This window comes from Trichomycterus rosablanca, chromosome 4 (genome assembly GCF_030014385.1).
Source record: "Trichomycterus rosablanca isolate fTriRos1 chromosome 4, fTriRos1.hap1, whole genome shotgun sequence".
NCBI lineage: Eukaryota > Metazoa > Chordata > Actinopteri > Siluriformes > Trichomycteridae > Trichomycterus > Trichomycterus rosablanca.
In genome coordinates, this window is record NC_085991.1 from 4408471 (window position 1) to 4430921 (window position 22451).

A 22451-nucleotide genomic window follows, 5' to 3' on the forward strand; every position below is an offset into this window, starting at 1 on the left:
TCACCTGCCTACAGTCTCGTTCTTTCTCTTCTGCGCTGCCTGACCTTCAGCGACTCTCGAAGGTGTTCAGGGATGTCAAGGTCAGGCCTCTGTTCAAGTTCCTTCACACCGGATCTTATGCTGGTTCAAGAAAGGGCCTTCCTCAAACTGTTTCCACAACGTTGGAAGCAAATATTTAATTTCCAATGATTAATCCTATCCACTGTTTAGTTAGAGGTGTGTCTGAATCATCTGAAATCAGTAATTAGCATGGGCATCTACATAATTTCAACCACGTAGTGAATTTTGTGGTCCAGGAGAACCACAGGCTAGCACAAGTTCCTGGCTGCTTCTTTACAACAGTCAGTGGTGGATTCTCACAAGGAGGCACAAGTAATTGTACTGTACAATTCTATTCTTTTGGTTGTTTACTGTCCCACAGTCCCACATCACATTTTAGGTCATCTGCTTTGTATTTACAGCAAGTGTAAAACTTCATTTTTAAATATTACATTGAATGTATCATTGACATTTTGTTTTTTTCCTGTGGGGCAGCACAGTGGTGCAGTAGGTAGTCTGAGTACTGGGGACCTGGGTTCAAACCTTATGTCCAGGCACTTTAAGAAGGCTTTCCCAAAAGGTTTTAAAGACATACTGTGATTTTCAAAGCTCTTCCATTGTTTACTAGGTTTTTGTAGAGGTGTGTCTGAGTCATCTGAAATCAGTAATAAGCAGGGGCATCTACATAATTTCAACCACATAGTGAATTTTGTGGTGGGATGCTGGAACTACATACAGGGAAGCCAACGGGTGCCGTCAAGCCACAGTCTGCTGCCAACCTCTTACTTCCATGAGGGATCCATAACAGTACGGGCATTTAGTAGTTTCACTGATTGCATAGTCATAAAATATAGGACAATTTTACATGACCAGGAGGGCGGCACGGTGGCTCGGTGGGTAGCCTCACAGCAAGAAGGTCCTGTGTTCGAACCTCAGGTCTGGTGGCCCGGGTCCCTTCTGTGTGGAGTTTGCATGTTCTCCCCGTGTCTGCGTGGGTTTTCTCCGGGAGCTCCGGTTTACTCCCACAGTCCAAAGACATGCAAGTGAGGTGAATTGGAGACACTAAATTGTCCAGGACTGTGTCCGATATAACCTTGTGAACTGATGAATCTTGTGTAATGAGTAACTACCGTTCCTGTCATGAATGTAACCATAGTGTAAAAACATGACATTAAAATCCTAATAAACAAACAAACATGACCAGGAGCACCCTATAATACAAATGCTTTTCTTATTTATGAGTTCAATTTAGTAAACATAAGTTGACTTTAATCAGGCACCCACACCCACTTTCTGCACAGCCGTGCAAGCACTTAGTATTTGAGGATCATAATTCCCCCGGTACATGCTGCCATAATTACATAAGTGGATTAATGAACGCTATAATATAAAGTCAAGCACCATTCAAGTGCAGTTGTAGCCTAGCAGTTAAGGTACTGGACTAGTATTTGAAAGGTCGCTGGTTCAAGCCCCACTACTGCCAGGTTGCCACTGTTGGGCCCTTGAGCAAGGCCCTTTACCCTCAATTGATTACACAATATACACAGTACTGAAGTTGCTTTGGATAAAAGCGTCAGCTAAATGCAGAAAATGTAAATGTAGTATGTACAAATACAGTATATGTATACATATTATATAAACAGATTTGTAATTCTTGTCTGACGTTAATAATATAAATATCATAAAATGTATTTGCAGATGTTACAGGTAAACTAGTTAGTTCCAGGAGGGCGGCACGGTGGCTAAGTGGGTAGCACTGTCGCCTCACAGCAAGAAGATCCCGGGTTCGATCCCCAGGTGGGGTGGTCCGGGTCCTTTCTGTGTGGAGTTTGCATGTTCTCCCCGTGTCTGCGTGGGTTTTCTTCCGGGAGCTCCGGTTTCCTCCCACAGTCCAAAGACGTGCAAGTGAGGTGAACTGGAGATACAAATTGTCCATGACTGTGTTCGATATAACCTTGTGAACTGATGAAGCTTGTGTAATGAGTAACTACCGTTTCTGTCGTGAATGTAACCAAAAGTGTAAAACATGACGTTAAAATCCTAATAAACAAACAAACAACTTGAAATTTCCCAGTTTAGGTTGAGATTTGCAATGCTGTCACTAGATGGCGCTGTTAGAGAGCAGTAACCAGAGCTGAACCTGACTACAGCCACTATTATTGTGGTGTATTCTGCGGAATAAACAGTAGCAGGCGCCTCCCAACCAGCTTTATCATTTGGGATGGTGAGATATATTAACATAAATAATGAATAAATAATACGGCTTTTAATTATTGTGTGTGATGTCAAACAATTTTATTTATTTAAAATAATAGCTTTCATACATTCACACATTGTTATTATGGTCTGGTACAGGTGCTCTGACCTGCAACCTGCCCCAATGATTCAGTCAGCTTTTTAAATCAGCCAATCAGAAATGAGACGCTTGGTCGTGTGGCCAATCAGGTTATGTTGCTGGGCAGAATTGACGCCTTTCTAAATAACGGTTGAGTGAAAATTAACGGTTATTTAAGAAAACGTTTCTTCAGAATAGAAGTTCGTTCTCGCCACCTAAAGAATAATAAAGTGCTAAAGTGTAAATTTGTCTTTTTTACCTACATTTTTAGACTTTAGGTTCCAAAATCGTTTTCTTAATGTTTAATTTCTCTTAACGTTCAGTTTACCTCACGTTTGAATTGTATTTTTGTTATTTCAGTTTTTTACTTTTTCTCTTTCAAGTTTTTAATCTCTATTTTACTTCTTGTCTAGAAATCCTAACTTCATATATTTAAATAGACAGATGTAGCAAGGGCAGTTGTAGCCAAGTGGTTAAGGTACTGGACTAGTAACCCCACCACCAGATTGCCACTGTTGGGCCCCTGAGCAAGGCCCTTAAACCTCAATTGCTTGGACTGTATACTGTAATGCCAAGTTCAGTACAGTTCAGTGGTGGATTCTCACAGAGAGGCACAAGTAATTGTACTGTACAATTCTATTCTTTTGGTTGTTTACTGTCCCACAGTCCCACATCACATTTTAGATAATCTGTTTTGTATTTACAGCAAGTGTAAAACTTCATTTTTAAATATCACATTGAATGGATCATTGACATTTTGTTTTTCTGTCATTCTGGGAGTCTTTCACACTACACGACTGATCGGCGATGGGGGGTTTCACACGACACCATCTATCACCAACTGGAATCGCAGGCGAGCTTCTCTGCTCTCCCAAACTACGTTTTGTCATCAAAACAAATGCGAGAAGTGACGAGGGGTTTGATGATACCACGTCCAAAAATGCACGTCAACAAGTAGCGAGCGATCAGAGTTTGTGCGCTGATGTGCAGCGTAAAAACAAAGAGGAAAAATAAATGAATCCGAGTGGTCTTGGCTACACAACCAACAGGGATTGTCAGTTCTGTAGTGAGTTGGAGGTTAATAAATATTTTTTGCAATGCAGCGTGAGTATTATGGTTTGGCGTGGACGATAAGGTTATAAATACTGTAAAACTTGAGTGTATGCCGATGTATTCTGATAGAAACTATATTATACCCCTGTCCCAAGCCGGGGCAAGCCGTAGACTAGTGGTTAGGGTACTGGACTAGTAATCAAAAGGTCGCTGGTTCAAGCCTCACCACTGCCAGGTTGCTGTTGTTGGGCCCTTGAGCAAGGCCCTTAACCCTCAATTGCTCAGATTGTATACTGTAAGTCGCTTTGGATAAAGGCGTCTGTTAAATGCTGTAAATGTCCCACCTTTTTACAACTCCTCCCCCTCTTGCATTATAATTGGCTGTAGTTCGACACCGCACTCACTGCCAGTCAGCCGACTGATATCCAGATATTTAACATGCTAGTTATTTTTCTTCAGTCGCCGAGCACTCTGCAAATCTAGCACTGACCAGTTGGCGAGCGAAAATCAGGGCAAAAATCGTGTAGCTTTGGATAAAGGTGTCTGCTAAATGTCGTAAATGTAAGAAATAGACAATAAACAACCAACGTATTAACATTTGTGCCTTTGTAGGACAGGGTTTAGTCCCGCAGACTTATTTCAGGATATCAGATTGAATTATCAAATAACAACCATGTCTTGCTAAAATGGTAAGTCATGGAACCAACATGGCAGAGCACTGTTTGTTCAAATATCCCAGTTTGGACGTGACCACACCCTTCTTGCAAAACACCACAAACTGTTTCACCAGGACTTAAAGATTCATTTTCTGCTTTGTGTCGCATAAATTTCAGGTATGAATGTTCATGTAGACACTGATGTGGTTTTCATTGTTATGACTCTTCCTTCAGGATGTAAATGTGTTGTGTAGGGAAGGGGGGTCTGGTGTCGCTACATTTTAATATTTACATCGAAATATTCTTAATTTGCATGATGTGCTAGATTAGAGCGCATTATGAGACGGTCAGGTGTGAAAATGAGCAGAATTTGTTTATGCCACCATGCTTCATGCAGGTTGTTTTTGTGCTAGACGTCCACATTTGCTTTTCACATCTCGGCATGACTCACTGCTAAAGAACTGAAACTGTTAAACATACGAAATTTTATTTTATTTTTATCCAAACAGTTGAAGAAATACAATAATAGGATTTCAGTGCAGTTCATCCACTTGTAACCAGACACTGAGAAATACCAAATATTCTTTCAACATTTTTATACAATACACAAAAGCTGCAGGATGTTGGTGCTATCTGGCATGCTTACAGCTATAGAAAGTAGCTGAGAACAGTGACGGTTTCTGTAGGAAATCTTCATTTGCCTCCGCTCATATTTCAACAAAGCCTGTGCTACGATTGGCTAGCATTGTTTCAACTAAACAATCAGAATTGAGTATTGAGCTGGAAATTTCAACTGAAGTGTACTCCTGTCTTAAAAATGTCAGATTATTGATTGTCTTCCTTTCCCCACCCCCAAATTTTATTAGTTCCATTTCCCTGTTGCAATTTCTCTGACTCTTGCACCACCCCCACGCTGGCCCAGGAGAACCACAGGCTAGCTACTTTACAACAGTCAGTGGTGGATTCTCACAGACAGGCACACGTATTTGTTCTATATAATTCTGTTCTTTTGGTTGTTTACTGTCGCACAGTCCCACATCACATTTTAGATCATCTGTTTTGTATTTACAGCTACGATAAAACTTCATTTTCAAATATTACATTGAATGTATCATTGACATTTAGTTTTTTCCCTGTGGGGCAGCACAGTGGTGCAGTAGGTAGTCTGAGTACTGGGGACCTGGGTTCAAACCTTATGTCCAGGCACTTTAAGAAGGCTTTCCCAAAAGGTTTAAAGACCTACTGTGATTTTCAAAGCTCTTACATTGTCTACTATTAGAGTCTGGATTGTCTTCTTGTAAGGAAAGAAAAACGTTTCAGAAATACACAGTGACTATACAAAAACAGCAGGACAGAACCATGTACTTTACACCAGCGCTCCGACATCTCTATAAACCAGGGGTTTTCAACCTTTTTGGAGATGCTCCCCCCCCCCCCCACACACACACCACTACTCCACAAGCCTTGACTTTCTGAAATGTGAAATAGCACAGGACCAAAATCAATTATAGAAGAAAAAAGAAGGAGAATGATGGAAAGGGTCACAAAGCTATTTCTGAACAGAAAAATCATAATTTTTTTTTCAGAAGAGGTCTACCTACCAAAATTCCTCCAGACATTGACCACTTAGGCAGGAAGTGCCAAAAGAACCCAAAGATATACATCTTGAGAAGTGACTGTGTCACTTACCTTAGATATGGTCAGCATTAATGATTTCACCATTAAGAGACCTGGCAAAAGTGGTATCTAAGATGCCAGGTGTTGCCAACCAAAAAAACCCTCAAAACCATAAAGGCTCATCTCACGTTTGCCAAAATATACTGATGATCCCCAAGCCTTTTAGTAACATTTTAAAGACTGATGAGTCAAAAGTGGAGGTTTATGGAAGACATAGGTCCTGTTACATTAGGCGTAAAGCTAACACAGCATTTCACAATAACAACTTCATACCAGCATTTAATCCTGATGGTGGTTGTTTGATAGTGTGAGGATGCTTCAGGGCTTTACTCCTCATGAATATTGAAACAATGATTTCTGCTCTCTACCAGAAGATCCTTAATAAAAGTGTCACCAGTCTAAGCAAGTGCTCTCTGACCCCTAGAAAAGGGTGTGCCCCACAGGTTGAAAACCCCTGCTGTAAACAACATACTGTATAATATTTCCTGGGACCCTTTGTAGTGCATACTAACCAATCCAGCTGCAGAAGGTGGGATTTGTCGAAATATAGGTGGAGGAAATAACACTTCCTCTCAGGCCACTTAGTCCATGCTAGGTGGAGCTGAAGCACTTTATACAGAGAAACAGCATTAGCATTGAGTGTCTGCTGGGTGATTTTCTGTACAGTGGGGTGATGAAGTCATGATGTTCCTGTGTAAATGGATGTAGATGCTGGTGGTGCTGCTGATGATGGAGAAGGACTGGATGCTTTGTGCTTTTTATGTTGATGCTGTGTGTAGTAGCAGGGTATTTAACAGGAGTCCAGGACCAAGCAGATCTGCTCAAACACCTCATCAGGGGGCTGTTCCGCATCAATCTGCACGCACAAACATACAGACATACATACACGGTGCAAAGAAAAAGTATTTGCCCCCGCTTCAATCTCTATCCTATCCTTTTACAAATGGTGTTAAGCTAGTAGAGCATTCAACAATAAGAACATCATACCAATAGTCACCCATGGTAGTGAGGTAGTGGGAATGCTTTGCCACATAAGGGTTTAGGCTGACTTGCCATTATTGAACCATGAATCCTGAAGGACAATGTCTGGGCATCTGTCTGTGATCATATTGGGTTATGCAACAAAAATATTGTTTGACCTACTTTTACTTAATGCGTGTTGACTAAATGTCAATAAGCATTGATTATGCCAGAAAACAGTACTGGTAATATGAGGTATATGACTAAAATGTTTGTGGACACCACTCCTAATTACTGAGTTTGGGTGTTATGGTCAGTGTCTGAGATTACAAATGCTCTATCGACTGAATGGGCACAAATTCCCACAATCAGAGTTCAAATGTCTGGTTGTAGCTGCAAAGAAATGTCCAACTCGATTAATGGCCATATTTTTGAAATGAGATGTCCAACAAGGTCATGGTCAGGTGTCCACATACTTCTGGCCATATAGTGTAGTTGAGTTCTTTCATGCTATAGAAGGTAAAGGATGCACTCCATTCAAAGTGCTAGTTCACGTTTGTATATTAAAAAAACAGCGGAACGTGGCTGTTTCCCTTTGAGCAAGCGCACATCAGTCTGTGCAGAACTTATTTCGGGGATTTTTAAATTGACGTGCTGCTGCTCAGTGACAGCTGTGAGCCAAATTTAGCCAGAGCTGAGCATCAGGATACACGCGGGATACTGATGTTAAATGTAAAAACAATTACATTAGGAAAGCCATATGCTAAAAATGCTAAATAAAAAAAAATGTAAGCCTGTTTAAGCCTTTGATCCTGTCCCTGCTTTATAAGCTTCAATTTGCAAACGCTACAATGCAGCCATGGCTACTAATCCTCTTAGTTATTAGTATTATGGATCTTGCTTTCTTCCCCTTCTCTATGAAGGCTTTCTCGGATGCTACAAATGCTCTTTTGACTGAATTGGCACAAATTTTCATAAAATCTTGTAAAATGCCTTTACGAGTGGGTGCAGGTTTTTATAGCTACAACCCCTGGCAAAAATTATGGAATCACCACTCTTGGAAGATGTTCTTTCAATTGTTTAATTTTGTAGAAAAAAAATAAATCACAGACATGCCACAAAACTATCATTTCTCAAACTGTCAACCCTCTGGCATTAAGAAACAATAAAAAAAGAAACAAATATAATAGTTGTGGTCAGTCACAATTGCTTTTTTTTAGATCAAGTAGAGGAAAAAAATATGGAATCACTCAAATCTGAGGAAAAAATTATGGAATCATTAGAAAACACTGCACCATTATTACTTTGTTGCACCACCTCTGGCTTTTATAATGATTTAAACTCTCTGAGGCATGGAGTTAACTAATGACAAACAGTATTCTTCATCAATCTGCCTTCAACTGTCTCTTATTGCTGTTGCCAGATCAGCTTTGCAGGTTGGAACCTTGTCATTGACCATTTTCTTCAATTTCCACCAGAGATTTTCAAATGGATTGAGAGCCGGACTATTTGCAGGCCATGCCATTGACATTATATGTTTTCTTGAAGGAAAGTTTTCACGTCCTTTGCCCTATGGCAAGATGCATTATCATCTTGAAAAATGAAGTCATCATCACCAAACATCCTTTCAACTGATGGAATAAGAAAAGCGTCCAAAATTTCAACTTTGGACTTTGGCATTTATTGAAGACCATCTCCCCTGTGCCTTTACCCGACATGCAGGCCCATATCATCAACAACTGTGGAAATTAACATGTTTTCTTTAGGCAGTTATCTTCATAAATTTCATTGGACAGACACCAAACAAAAGTTCCAGCATCATCACCTTGCCCAATGCAGATTCGCGATTCATCACTGAAGATCACTTTTATCCAGTCACCCACAGTCCACGATTGCTTTTCTTTAGCCTACTTTAACCTTGTTCTTTTCTTTTTAGGTGTTAATGGTGGCTTTTGTTTGGCTTTTCTGTATGTAAATCCCATTTCTTTTAGGTGATTTCTTACAGTTCAGTCACAGACATTGACTCCACTTTCCGGCCACTTGTTTCTCATTTGTTTTGTTGTGCATTTTCTGTTTTCAAGACATATTGCTTTAAGTTTTCTATCTTGATGCTTTGATGTCTTACTTGGTCTACCAGTATGCTTCCCTTTTACAACCTTCCCATTTTGTTTGTACTTGGTCCAGATTTTAAACACAGCTTACTGGGAACAACCAACATCTTTTGCGACATTCCACAATGATTTATCTTCTTGAAGGAGTTTTATAATCCTCTCATTTGTTTCAACTGACATATCTTGTGTTGGAACCATGATTCATGACAATCTGCTTTGTGCAACAGCTCTCCGAGGTGTAAGCACTCTTTTTAAACTGAAGAATAATTAGCAAATCTAATCTGCTGCAGATGTTTTGTTTTTAAACTGCAAATTACAGAGTGATTCCATAATTATTTCCTCAGATTTGAGTGATTCCATATTTTTTTCCTCTACTTGATCTAAAAAAAGCAATTGTGACTGACCACAACTATTATATTTGTTTCTTTTTTTTATTGTTTCTTAATGCCAGAAGGTTGACATTTTGAAAAATGATAGTTTTGTGGCATGTCTGTGATTTTTTTTTTTTTTACAAAATTAAACAATTGACAGAACATCTTCCAAGAGTGGTGATTCCATAATTTTTGCCAGGGGTTGTATATAGTTTGCTCTAACACTAGCTCATTACCACCAAGGCTCGTTTCTCAAGTTCCGAGTCTTAACGGTGCCATCTGCCTGGCCAGGCACTGAGCAGACACAATCGGCCATGTCTATGAGAGGAAAGGCATTGGGGGATTGACCTATTTGCCTCTGCGCTAGGAAGTCAGCACAAGCAGCAGAAGAACTCTAAGGGAGGAGTGTGGTCCTTCAAACATGCTGAGATGATCGAATCCATGGCTGGGTGGATCGCCAAAGTGCAAAGGACAATTAAAAGGGGGCGAATTAAATGCACGTATTGCTGATATGTGCTACACTAGACATTGAGGTGCTACCAACCCTGTGCAGAAGCCCTGTGTGGCTATAGTGGGTGGTCACAGGGGTCACCGTGCCGCAAAAACTCTCCACTCTGCAGCGGGCATCTCTGTGGCAGGAGTCTGTTGAGCGAAGGCTGGAGAGCGCCCTCTGCTGGAGACGCCTAGTCATGGTGGATGCTGAACAGTCCAGTAACAGGACGGCACTGGGCTGGTCCATCTGTTTCCCACACAAACAAGAACAGCCAAATGATCTGGTGATGATCTGGTAAAACATCACAACCATGCTCAAGCAAGTCATTACACAGAAGGTGTACACTATGACAGCAATAACAAACAAGAACAGACATCTTAAACTATAACAAATAATAAACCAAAATAGAAATCTGAAACTATAATGAATAATAAAAATAAAAAGGTGAAAAATAAAATATTTAATCTGAAGTACTGGTGAAACACTGGATTTTTTATGAGGCCACTGTGGTAGAAACTACAATCTTCTTCGCTGTTTCTCTCTATTTTCGAAAACAGGCACGCACTGACCTTGCTTTCATATTCCACCGCCTGCCTCAGGTCCCGTGGAAAGCCGCTGATCAGGAATCCTTTTCCCTGCCTCACTGTAGTCTCCATCGACTCACACAGAAGGTCCAGCAGTGTGTCCTGCAAACAGTGAAAAACATACTGTTGTGGTAAAGTGAATTTACATGGCTAGCATTGATTACCGTATATTATAGATAACGAGTCACACAAACGTTTTGTCTGCTCAGCAGAAACAATCACTAAACAGTCCAGCTAATTAGCACCCTAGGTAATAACGATCATTTGTGGTCGATTGGCTCATTAACCTTTAATTAAATTCATTAGTTATTCACCCAAACAAAGTCACAAATATTGGCAGCCCATGAGAATGAACAAAATGAAACTCATTTCTGTTTCACATAAGAAATCAAAACCATTTATCCACAACGTCTTGTTTCACTAGAGTAGGAGTATGAGGTGACAAGAGATTCCATCTTCACCACCACAGAGAGCCCAGTCAACACAAAATCTGACAATACACAAATCAAATAAAGTGTCCTTTTAAATCAGACAATGGCTATAAAAAAACGGATGCACAGTGTGGAGGATGATAGGAGATTTAAAAATCCATTTTAAAAGGGGGCAACAGTGGAATTTTAGCCTCCATCTACAATTAATGTGGTTAAAACAAGTATTTAACAAGTATTTTGTCCTTGTTATTTATTATACACCATATGGCCAAAAGTATGTGGACACCTGACCATGAGCTTGTTGGACCCAAGGAGGATGGAGGTCCCTGCTAAGTCTGGTTCCTCTCAAGGTTCTCTTCTGTAATTTTAAGTGAGTTTTTTGTTGCCACTGTCGCCCTCGGCTTGCTCAACAGGGGTATTTGGTCTGTTGGTCCTGGATTCTGTAAAGTTGCTTTGAGACGATGTCTATTGTAAACAACGATATACAAATAAATTTGACTTGGACATTCCATTCCAAAACCAAAGATATTATGGAGCTGCACCATATTCTTTTAAGCTGTTACAGCCTCCAGTGCTCTGGAAAAGCTTTTCAGCAGAGGGAGTCTGTGGGAATTTGTGCTTTGTGTTGAACTAGAAGGTCTGGTTTGCAATGAACATCCAATCTACCCCAAATGTGTTCAGTAGTGGTGAGTTCAGGTCGCTGGCGTTTCTCCACACCAAACTAGTCATTTTGACAGCAAATTTTGATTTAGTTTTAGTCATAATTTAGTCATCTGAATTGTTTTAGTTTTAGTCTAGTTTTAGTCGACTAATTATCATAAGAATACAGTCGACTAAATCTACAGTCGATTCAGTCGACTAAAATACATATTTGTTTGTTTATTAGGATTTTAACGTCATGTTTTTACACATTGGTTACATTCATGACAGGAACGGTAGTTACTCATTACACAAGATTATTCGATTCTCAAGGTTATATCGGACACAGTCATGGACAAATTTAGTATCTTCAATTCACCTCACTTGCACGTCTTTGGACTGTGGGAGGAAACTCACGCTGACACGGGGAGAACATGCAAACTCCACACAGAAAGGACCCGGACCGCCCCACCTGGGGTTCGAACCCAGGACCTTCTTGCTGTGAGGCGACAGTGTTACCCACTTAGCCACCGTGCCGCCATAAAATACATATAAAGGGTGTAAAATGTAAATGCTTTTTTATCAGTTCCCTTCAATTATTTAAGTCATTATATACACTTACACAAAATGAAACATTTTAACCAGTTATGGAATATTATTAATGTTTGAATGTGCAATACACACAAAAACAGTTTAAAATGTAACTTATTTCAAACAACATCTTTATTTACCTGACCTTGCTTATTGAGCATAACAATAACAAAATTACATTCTTTATAAAACTGGGTACCGTAAAAGCAGCAGTGCCACACATGGTTTACACATCGTCTTGTTTTTCACGACGTCAAATGAGAAATGTGTCCATATATCGGCTCTCCTCTTTCTCCCTGTTGACATTGTGGAGTTAACTTAGTTCCATGAGTAAAGAAAGTTCACAGGCTAGTCTGGTCTTCCCGGGTTTAGATCAAATGTGTGCAAGTGTGGTCTTGTCGCGGTACTGCAAAAGATTAGTACTGATTGGATGGCTACCCGGCTTGTCCCGCCCCTCCACATACGCTAAAGTAGTTCTGATTGGATCTCTTCCTAACTTGTCCCTAGCTTCCACAAAACTAAATCAGTTATTGGATGTCGTCCCTGCCGAACATTTTCGTCTCGTTTTTATTCGTTGACGAAAGTGTCGATTGATTTCGTCATAGTTTTTATCCTTTTATGTAGTTTTTATTTAGTCATCGTCTCGTTTTCGTCATGAAAAAAAGGTTCGTTGACGAAAACTACGACGAAAATCATTCGTCAACTAAATTAACACTGGTCAGGATGTGAATAATTAGAAAGAGTTCCAGATAGTTTTGGCCATGCGGTGTAAAGTACAGCACACATACTGTGCATAAAATACACACTCGCACAAACAGAAAACACCAAGTCACACGGCTGGCCTGCTGAAAAGTAGTTCATGATATCCGTGTTGCTAGGCAACGCCGGTGAATCAGAAATCGTCTGATTAGCGCTGAGCCACATGGCAAGAGCTCCAAAAAATTCCACTTATCACCGAGATCATGGAAATGAAAATGCTGGCACAGGTGCATTATGGAACTTTGTGCTGTCCAGGTGTTTAATTGTTTGTTGATTAAAATGGGTTTTGTAACTACTGGTCAGATACATTTTTGGTGGTGCACAGTAGTTCTCATCATAGATGTTTTATTGGGTTAGGATAAGAACTTAGGATTGGTTTAAAAATGTTGCTTGGGGTCAGTGTGCTTACATTTCTTTCCCAGTTTAACTTTTATGGCAGATGGGAGCTCTTTTTTTTCCTATGGAAATTTTAACAGGCACTTAAACACGAAATTAACTTGTACACGAACGCCCCCTTGTGGAGGCTTTACGTTATATTTTCTAGCCACAGTGGGACCAGATTGCCACCAATTTCATTAATGAAGTATATTTCGTTTTGTGTTTCGTCATGAACAAATTGTTGGTTGCTTAAAAAAAAGTGTAAAAAACGCATCCAACAGCACAATGCTACCACCACTATATTTCAATGTAGAGATGGAGATACCTGGCTACAGTGAAACACTAATGTTACAAGATAAGTGTTAGGATGATGGGACAGCCCGATTACTTCTGCAATAAAGGTGTTAATCTGGCATCCGAACCTCGGGAAGTTGTTCTCCTCTCTCCAGCAGGTCCCGGAGAAAACGTCCTTTCTCACTGTGGGACTGAAGCTCGGTGCACAGCATGTCCCCAGGACAGAGACGCTTCAAACCGTAACGCTCCTCGATTTTCTCACACTGCAGGGCCTTTCCTGATCCAGGACCACCTGAAACACAAAATGTACATTGACCGCCTGAATACACAGTGAAGGTACACAGACTTCTCCGTAGTGGGTTCTGGCAAAACAATGGCGTTTGCAATACATAACTGAACACCTTTGAGATGAATTGGAACGTCAATTGCATAGCCAGGCATACTTGTCCAACATAGTGTTGTATGATGATCATCTAGAGAGATTCTGCACTGAGATTCTGAGCTCCCGGGTTACTGTTTACTTTAGTGGCTTTGACATCATACTGTACATTCACCCATTCATACATCCACACCATTTCTAAACCCTTCACTGTCCTGATGTTCAGCTCTGATTCATCAATTACGTCAATAAAAAACTGAGGCAGTGAGGTGAAATTGTACAAGAACTTACCAAGCACGAAGATGACCTTTGGCTTTTTCTTCTCCAATGGCAAACCTAGAAGCACAAAGCAACCGTCAAAACTGGCAAATATTGACGTCTGGTTCAAAGTGCAGAGACATTAAATGCAAAGGTTTGGACAAACCCTTGGTGAAAGTTTGTTTTGCTGATTTTAGGAAAGGAAACAAGGCACGACATCCTCTAAATCCATATCAGTATAAAGCTTGTTCGACAGAGCACAGTGTCACCCGTGTCCCACCTCCAGCAGCTTCTAATTTATGCCAATCTGACCATCCTGGCAAATTCCTTAAGTATAAAGTGGATTGGATTGTGGTTCTGTTCTGTACAGCATTCTTTTTAACGGGTGCAGTCAAGGGTACAAATAAGTCGCCAGCTGTAGTCGATCATAACTGCGTCCAAGACAAGGTGAACGTTTGACCCTTGATTATCTTAGTGTATCTATGCATGTTTTGGGTTTTTTAAAGGTGTTGAATTTTATGTGTTCCAAACACTCAGTAAAGACTGCAGTGGTCATTACAGGTGGATGTAAACATCTGACTTGTACTGTATTGTGATGATGCAGAAGTTATGCTGTTGGATTGTGCAAGATTCACAGTATGGTTTTGTAGAACTCTGGTCTGAAGATTTGAGGCTGTGAATGAGCTGAACTGAATCAGTAAACAAGCTGAGTCTGTCTGTCCGTCCATCCGTCCTTCCTTCCTTTTTTATGCAAATCTTTCTACCTTCCTCTGTTACATTATTGTTTTTCCTTTTAACTTTTTATCTTTCTTTTAGTTAAACCATTCTCTGAATAAGGAACACTTCTTACTTTCTGCTCTGTGTTCTTCGTATCCCATTTCCTCCTCGCTAGCCTGTACAGAAAGAAAATAATTGATTCAATAGAAATGTCAGTGTCATGGTGTCACTTAGAGAGAATCAATGCATCCACGTCCCTGAAAACAGACCCAGTAGCTCAAATATTTTCCTGAGCGCCGCCGCTAATATTTCCATTGAACCTCAAGAGCAAGCGAGTTTGAACACACTGTACAGTCTGTACAACTGTACTGTACAGTCAGACGGCAGTCTCAATCACTGTAGCTTTCAGGGACCGTACCTTCAAAGTGATTTCGTAAATTATTTCTGAAAAAGTTGGGACATTTTGTAACATGCAATAAAAACAAGATATCTCAAATGAAATTCATGTTCTTTGTACCTAAAAGCAAAAAGGACCATCCAGACACACACACACACACACACACACACACACACACGCATGCACGCACGCACACACACACACACACACACACACACACACAGCCTAAAGCTACCAGATGAAGCTGCAGTAATAAGCGCTGCTAACCTCGGGTCAGCAAAGTCAGTCCAGCAAGGAGCATTTTTATTGCAATTTCAGGGCTCTAGAGTGCGACCTAATTTCTCAATGGTGCGACTAAAAAAAATCTCAGGTCGCACCGGTGCGACCAGGCGTCCGAGGGGAAAAAAAAACAACAGACACACATTAGGCCAATATCATGGTCTAAACCAATCAGAGATAGTGAAGGGCGGGACAATATTGTAGCGGTGATATGTGAGCGACATTCAGCTCAGCCAATCAGAATGCAGCACCAGGTTTATACACGTGCGTTCGGACGTTCTGCCGTAAGTTTAGTTTTGTTCGGGTTCTGGAGCTCGGCGGTGTAAAGTGTTGTAACGCTCACTTAAGTCCTGACTAAACAGTTAAAGTGACTCGACCCTGCCGTGTGTTTATTCCCACACCTCCACCACCGCACAGCAAAAGACCCGCAGCATCCCCACCGGACAGCGGCTAGGTGAGCCGACCCTCTACAGTAGCAAGGGGCTAATGCTAGCGGTAAAGTGCCGCGATAGTGAAAGTAAAAACACGACAATATTTTCGTTAAGTAAAATATAAAAATAACTAAAAGACCAAAATATATTACAATACATGTAGTCAAAATACGCAGTGAGTGCACCGCAAGCGATTTTGGGAATCTGTGTAAAAGATTCAGTAAAGCCGATAATATAATGCACTGCATTTAAGATTACACTCTAACACACACACAAACATATACATATAATGTTAAATATACACACACATATAAATAGATATACACACATACATACACATTTACTCTATTATTTTTATAATTTTTATAAGTGTGCTATAATTAGTCTGTAATACTATAATTAACTGTAAAGAAGACAGTGGCCGGCAATAGTATATTTGTGACTGGTTCTAATACATTTTGAATTGAAAGGCTGAAAAAGCCCAATGCATCTATAAAACACATTACATGCCGCGATAAATGCACTGCCCAAGTGTCCCCTCTCCCCACTGCCCTTCATTGTCAGGCAGCAGCAAACAGATCATCAGACGAGGCCATGTTGACCAGATTGTTAGTTATTTACAAGTCAATATTGCCTGTATGGACAGTGATTGAAAAAAAAAAAAAAAAAAAGTGAACCTGTAAAACTGCGGTGTTAAATGCGATGCGGTCGAAAATTTGGGTGCACCTAACTTTTGTGCTGGTGCACCTAAGAAAAAAAGTTAGGTGCACCAGTGCAACCAGTGCAAAACGTTAGTCTAGAGCCCTGAATTTGGACACGACCCACAATGTGGGTTTATTGAAATGATTTCAGTGTGACAGTTTCACTGATCACTAAAATAATCAAGCAATAAAATTACAATAATTTAATCCACACTGTTACATCAGTAAATAACAATTCTCTAATAAACACAGCACCCCTTTAAGCACCTCCAGACCTCTCTGTGACCTCTCACTCTCGGTATTTATCACTCTCTCACTCTCGGTATTTATCACTCTCTCACTCTCGGTATTTATCACTCTCTCACTCTCGGTATTCATCACTCTCATACTCTCAGTATTCATCACTCTCTCACTCTCGGTATTTATCACTCTCTCACTCTCAGTATTCATCACTCTCTCACTCTCGGTATTTATCACTCTCTCACTCAGTATTTATCACTCTCATACTCTCAGTATTCATCACTCTCTCACTCTCGGTATTCATCACTCTCTCACTCTCAGTATTCATCACTCTCTCACTCTCGGTATTTATCACTCTCTCACTCTCAGTATTCATCACTCACTCACTCTCGGTATTTATCACTCTCTCACTCAGTATTTATCACTCTCTCACTCTCGGTATTTATCACTCTCTCACTCTCGGTATTTATCACTCTCTCACTCTCGGTATTCATCACTCTCTCACTCTCGGTATTTATCACTCTCTCACTCTCAGTATTCATCACTCACTCTCGGTATTTATCACTCTCATACTCTCAGTATTCATCACTCTCTCACTCTCAGTATTCATCACTCTCTCACTCTCGGTATTTATCACTCTTATACTCTCGGTATTCATCACTCTCACTCTCGGTATTTATCACTCTCTCACTCTCGGTATTTATCACTCTCTCACTCGGTATTTATCACTCTCTCACTCTCGGTATTCATCACTCTCTCACTCTCGGTATTCATCACTGTCTCACTCTCGGTATTTATCACTCTCTCACTCAGTATTTATCACTCTCTCACTCTCGGTATTCATCACTGTCTCACTCTCGGTATTTATCACTCTCTCACTTGGTATTTATCACTCTCTCACTCTCAGTATTTATCGCTCTCTCACTCTCGGTATTTATCACTCTCATACTCTCAGTATTCATCACTCTCTCACTCTCGGTATTTATCACTCTCTCACTCTCGGTATTTATCACTCTCTCACTCAGTATTTATCGCTCTCTCACTCTTGGTATTTATCACTCTCTCACTCTCAGTATTTATCGCTCTCTCACTCTCGGTATTTATCACTCTCATACTCTCAGTATTCATCACTCTCTCACTCTCGGTATTTATCACTCTCTCACTCAGTATTTATCACTCTCTCACTCTTGGTATTTATCACTCTCTCACTCTCAGTATTTATCGCTCTCTCACTCTCGGTATTTATCACTCTCATACTCTCAGTATTTATCACTCTCACTCTCAGTATTTATCACTCTCTCACTCTCGGTATTCATCACTGTCTCACTCTCGGTATTTATCACTCTCATACTCTCAGTCTCTCAGTATTCATCACTCTCTCACTCTCGGTATTTATCACTCTCTCACTCAGTATTTATCACTCTCTCACTCTCGGTATTCATCACTGTCTCACTCTCGGTATTTATCACTCTCATACTCTCAGTCTCTCAGTATTCATCACTCTCTCACTCTCAGTATTTATCACTCTCTCACTCAGTATTTATCGCTCTCTCACTCTTGGTATTTATCACTCTCTCACTCTCAGTATTTATCGCTCTCTCACTCTCGGTATTTATCACTCTCATACTCTCAGTATTCATCACTCTCTCACTCTCGGTATTTATCACTCTCTCACTCAGTATTTATCACTCTCTCACTCTTGGTATTTATCACTCTCTCACTCTCAGTATTTATCGCTCTCTCACTCTCGGTATTTATCACTCTCATACTCTCAGTATTTATCACTCTCACTCTCAGTATTTATCACTCTCTCACTCTCGGTATTCATCACTGTCTCACTCTCGGTATTTATCACTCTCATACTCTCAGTCTCTCAGTATTCATCACTCTCTCACTCTCGGTATTTATCACTCTCTCACTCAGTATTTATCACTCTCTCACTCTCGGTATTCATCACTGTCTCACTCTCGGTATTTATCACTCTCATACTCTCAGTCTCTCAGTATTCATCACTCTCTCACTCTCAGTATTTATCACTCTCTCACTCTCGGTATTCATCACTGTCTCACTCTCGGTATTTATCACTCTCATACTCTCAGTCTCTCAGTATTCATCACTCTCTCACTCTCGGTATTTATCACTTTTTAACTTTCAGTATTATTCTCAGTATTTATCACTCTCAGTATTTATTACTATCTCAGTATCACTCTTATTTATTACTCTCACTCTCAGTGTATCACTTTCAGTATTATCACTCACTCACTCAGTATTTATTACTATCTCACAATCAGCTTTTATCCCCTTTTTTACTTCCAATATTTATTATAGTCTCACTCTTAGTATAACATCACACTATTTTACTGGTTTGGTGTGCTGAGTGACGAGTAGGAGCAGAGTAAAATTCATTAGCAGAGGTAGATAAAAGCAGTGAGTTTAAACTGATCTGGAGGAGTGAACTGAATCTTCTTATGAAGAAACTGTGGGTGGCACAGAAGGTGCTCAGTTCTATTGATGTATTAATAAGAGATGCATTACTGAAGGAAGAAATAAGGAAGAAGCGAAAAGGGAAATGAAGGATAGTTTGGTAGGGAAAAAGAAAGAAAAAAGGAAAAATATCAAATTATTTTTCATATTGAAAGAACGAATTTAGCTAGAAAAAAGAAAAGAAACTTTACAGGAACACCAATGTCCACACTGCCTGGTTACACTGCACCACTAAGCAAAAAGTGAAATGAAAAAGATCTTGATGTTAACTATCTGTACCTGGTTTCAAATGCACACGACAATACAAGCACATCTACATGTAAAAAATATGTGTGGGTGCGGAAGGTGGCACGGAGAAAGAAAACCGGCAGTGCCAGCTTGGTACTGCCCACAACCTGTTCACACCACCACACTCGAGATTCTCAACAGCCTCCGCTCAGCATTGTGAACAAACAGCACTCGCTTCTATTAACAGCACCACTCGTTTAGAGAAAGCAAAAGTAGAAAGTGATGGTGATTGTTGTTAAACTTTTGTAACTGTTTACTAGTTTTGGGTGTTTTATAACGGTCTAATAAAAATATACAGGCCTTGACAAAGTATTCATCCCCAACCATGTCACTACTATGTAAATATAGACACATTTTAAAATTCAAGTCTGTAATAAACGGGCTGTTTCTCTCAAAACATTCGAAACGGTTCGAGTCTCGGCTCTGCTACTGGTCAGCTGGGCGCCATCTAGTGGGCACAATTGGCAGTGCCTGCAGCAGACACAAATTGGCCACTGTGTCTGCTGGGCTGGGGAATTGACCGGACTAAGTGGGTGGGGTCTTCAAAAAAAAGAAGACAAAAGGGAGAAAATGCATAAATTAATAGATGTTTTAGCCACATCTTTTGCTTACAGGAGTATACAATCAGTTATAGAAAGTAAATAATATGTTTCCATCTTTGTGGCCACAGCTTAGGCCCTTTTTTGTTCCAGCCCTGACCTCAACCCCAATCAACACCTTTAAGATGAATTGGAACATGGATTGTGAATCAGGCCTTCCCATTCAACAACAACGGACACAGTCCAAAATCTGGTAAAGTTTTACCCCATCAAAGATGGCATGGTTTTAGAATGACATGTGCAACAAGCTTATGGTCAGGTGTCCACATACTTTTGGCTAATCAATCTATTTGTCTATGACCACACGAAGGTGAATGGACACCAGTAATTCATTACTGAGTTTTAGTCATTAAAGGATTGAAGATTATGTTGGACATTCATTAAAATGTCATATTTGTTAATGTCAGGCCACCGCTCACCACCTCAGTTGCCATGAGGCACCATCAATCCCTCCATGACTCATCCGTTCTAAATGCCAATTTACCACAGCTGAAGAAAATAAAATATCAATTTTAATACCTTCCATTCTCTTTATGATTAGCAGACGGGATAATCAGAGCATGCGGCCGTGCTAATGAGAGTCTTAACATTATTGTAACATTAAAACAACGATGATAGGAGGAAAGCACCCAGCAGTTCCCATGCGACTGGATTTAGCATTCACATTAGCATGGTATGCTATTGTGTGAGGTTTTAAAAACACCAAGGATGTAATAAGGTTGGAGTTATTAGCATACCTGCTCATCAAATTTGAATGGCAGGTCAGTCAGGCTGGTGGTGTCTGCTAACAGACTCAGGTCGAGCTCACTCGGTCCTGCAGGAGAAACAGACAGAAGGAGAAAGTCAGGTTTTGAAATTGCACAGTTTAATCCACAGAGTGGCTTTGTATTCAAGAAAGCAAACAAAATAGTATGGATTTATCAGCAGAACCAGTCAAACATCTATAGCCAAACGTATGTGGACATCTAACCATGAGCTTGTAGGAGCATTTATTGGACTGTTGTACTTAAATCTTTGATCCATATTTACAGAAAACCAGTAGTAAACATTTTTCTGGACAAAAGTCTGCGTTCCAATTAACACACTGGTCCACCACCACAGAAACCCAAGCTTCTCTAGGAGCTCAACAGACACAAATGACTTTGTCCGAAGTAAAGAAAGTCGGAAGAATCCCCTCTTTACAGATGCAACAGGAGCTCCTACTGTCTGATCGAGGTGCCTCGATCTGGACTGTTTGTAGTGTGTACTAGACTGTGGTCCTTCTCTGCAATTGTCAGAAGTTGCCAGAAGACACAGGAGAAAAACAAATTGGGACAAGGCAAAAAAGGGGGGAAAGAATAAATCCAAAGACTACCATGACATTCACATCCCCTACAAGTGTACTTAAAAATTTGACCTCAACTGCAGGCCATACAAGATGGTCCATTACTCCAAGATAAGCCAAAAATGACATCTTTGATATATTTGAAGCCTTTCCTCTCTAAAACATCATTCTAGTAATGTATGCACTTCTGCAGTGCACTCTAAATAATTGGTTTGTATTCGTACCAGTAAATTGCAGGAGGAAACGCTGGCCTGCACTTTGATGGCTTTGATGCTTGTTTCATGACCTTGTTTAAAAGAGTACAGAATCATTACGAGGGCTTGCTGTTGGAAAATAATTTCATTGTACTGCTTTTGAACTTTCTGTAGATGGAAAAACCGCCAAACACTGCAGTCAGGCCAGTCAAGCAAATGCACTCTGTGTCTACTAAGCCCTGCTGTTGTGTGAATATGATCTGACATCCCAGGCCAAAAACATGGGTGTTAATATGTTAATATGGAGTTGACACACCCACTTCCCTGTTGCTTCCACTTATTTGGAAAGGCTTTCCACACAGATTTGAATGATGTCTGTGGGAATTTGTGTCTATTTAGAAAAAAAGTCTTAATAAGGTCAGGCACCGATGCTGAGCAGACGGCCTTGTTGCACTTGACTTTCCAATTCATCCCACAGGTGTTCACAAGGGTTGAGATCAGGGCCCCATGCAGGCCACTTGAGTTCTTCCACACTAAACTTGACAGACCAGATTTGCTCCAAAAAATATATTGCATTGTCAGGACAATAGCCAATCCCTGAATTATATGGATCTCTGCAAACAAATTGCAAATTGTGTCAAGTGAGTGTTCTAGACTGCTCACAGGACCAAAGTATTTAAAAAACAATTTGAAATAGATGCTTGGCACAACCTTGAGCAGTCCTAGAATTGGCTGTCCTGTCAAATTGAGCATCCCGGGCACTTTGAAAGAGCTCCACGAGTCCTGTAC

The 22451-nt window shown here is 40.4% G+C and overlaps 1 protein-coding gene across 1 annotated transcript in view; it reads right to left on the reverse strand.

The window, feature by feature from the left end:
- Positions 1-5968: 5968 nt before the first annotated feature.
- The window catches only part of ak5 (adenylate kinase 5), a 44479-nt gene continuing 27996 nt past the window's right edge, over positions 5969-22451 (reverse strand). The window contains exons 8-14 of the mRNA XM_062992948.1: positions 20882-20958; positions 14859-14901; positions 14042-14086; positions 13500-13663; positions 10265-10381; positions 9747-9941; positions 5969-6616 (exon numbers count right to left, since the gene is read on the reverse strand). Of these exons, the coding sequence (XP_062849018.1) occupies positions 6551-6616; positions 9747-9941; positions 10265-10381; positions 13500-13663; positions 14042-14086; positions 14859-14901; positions 20882-20958 (707 nt within the window). The 3' untranslated portion in view covers positions 5969-6550. The remainder of the gene's footprint in view (positions 6617-9746; positions 9942-10264; positions 10382-13499; positions 13664-14041; positions 14087-14858; positions 14902-20881; positions 20959-22451) is intronic.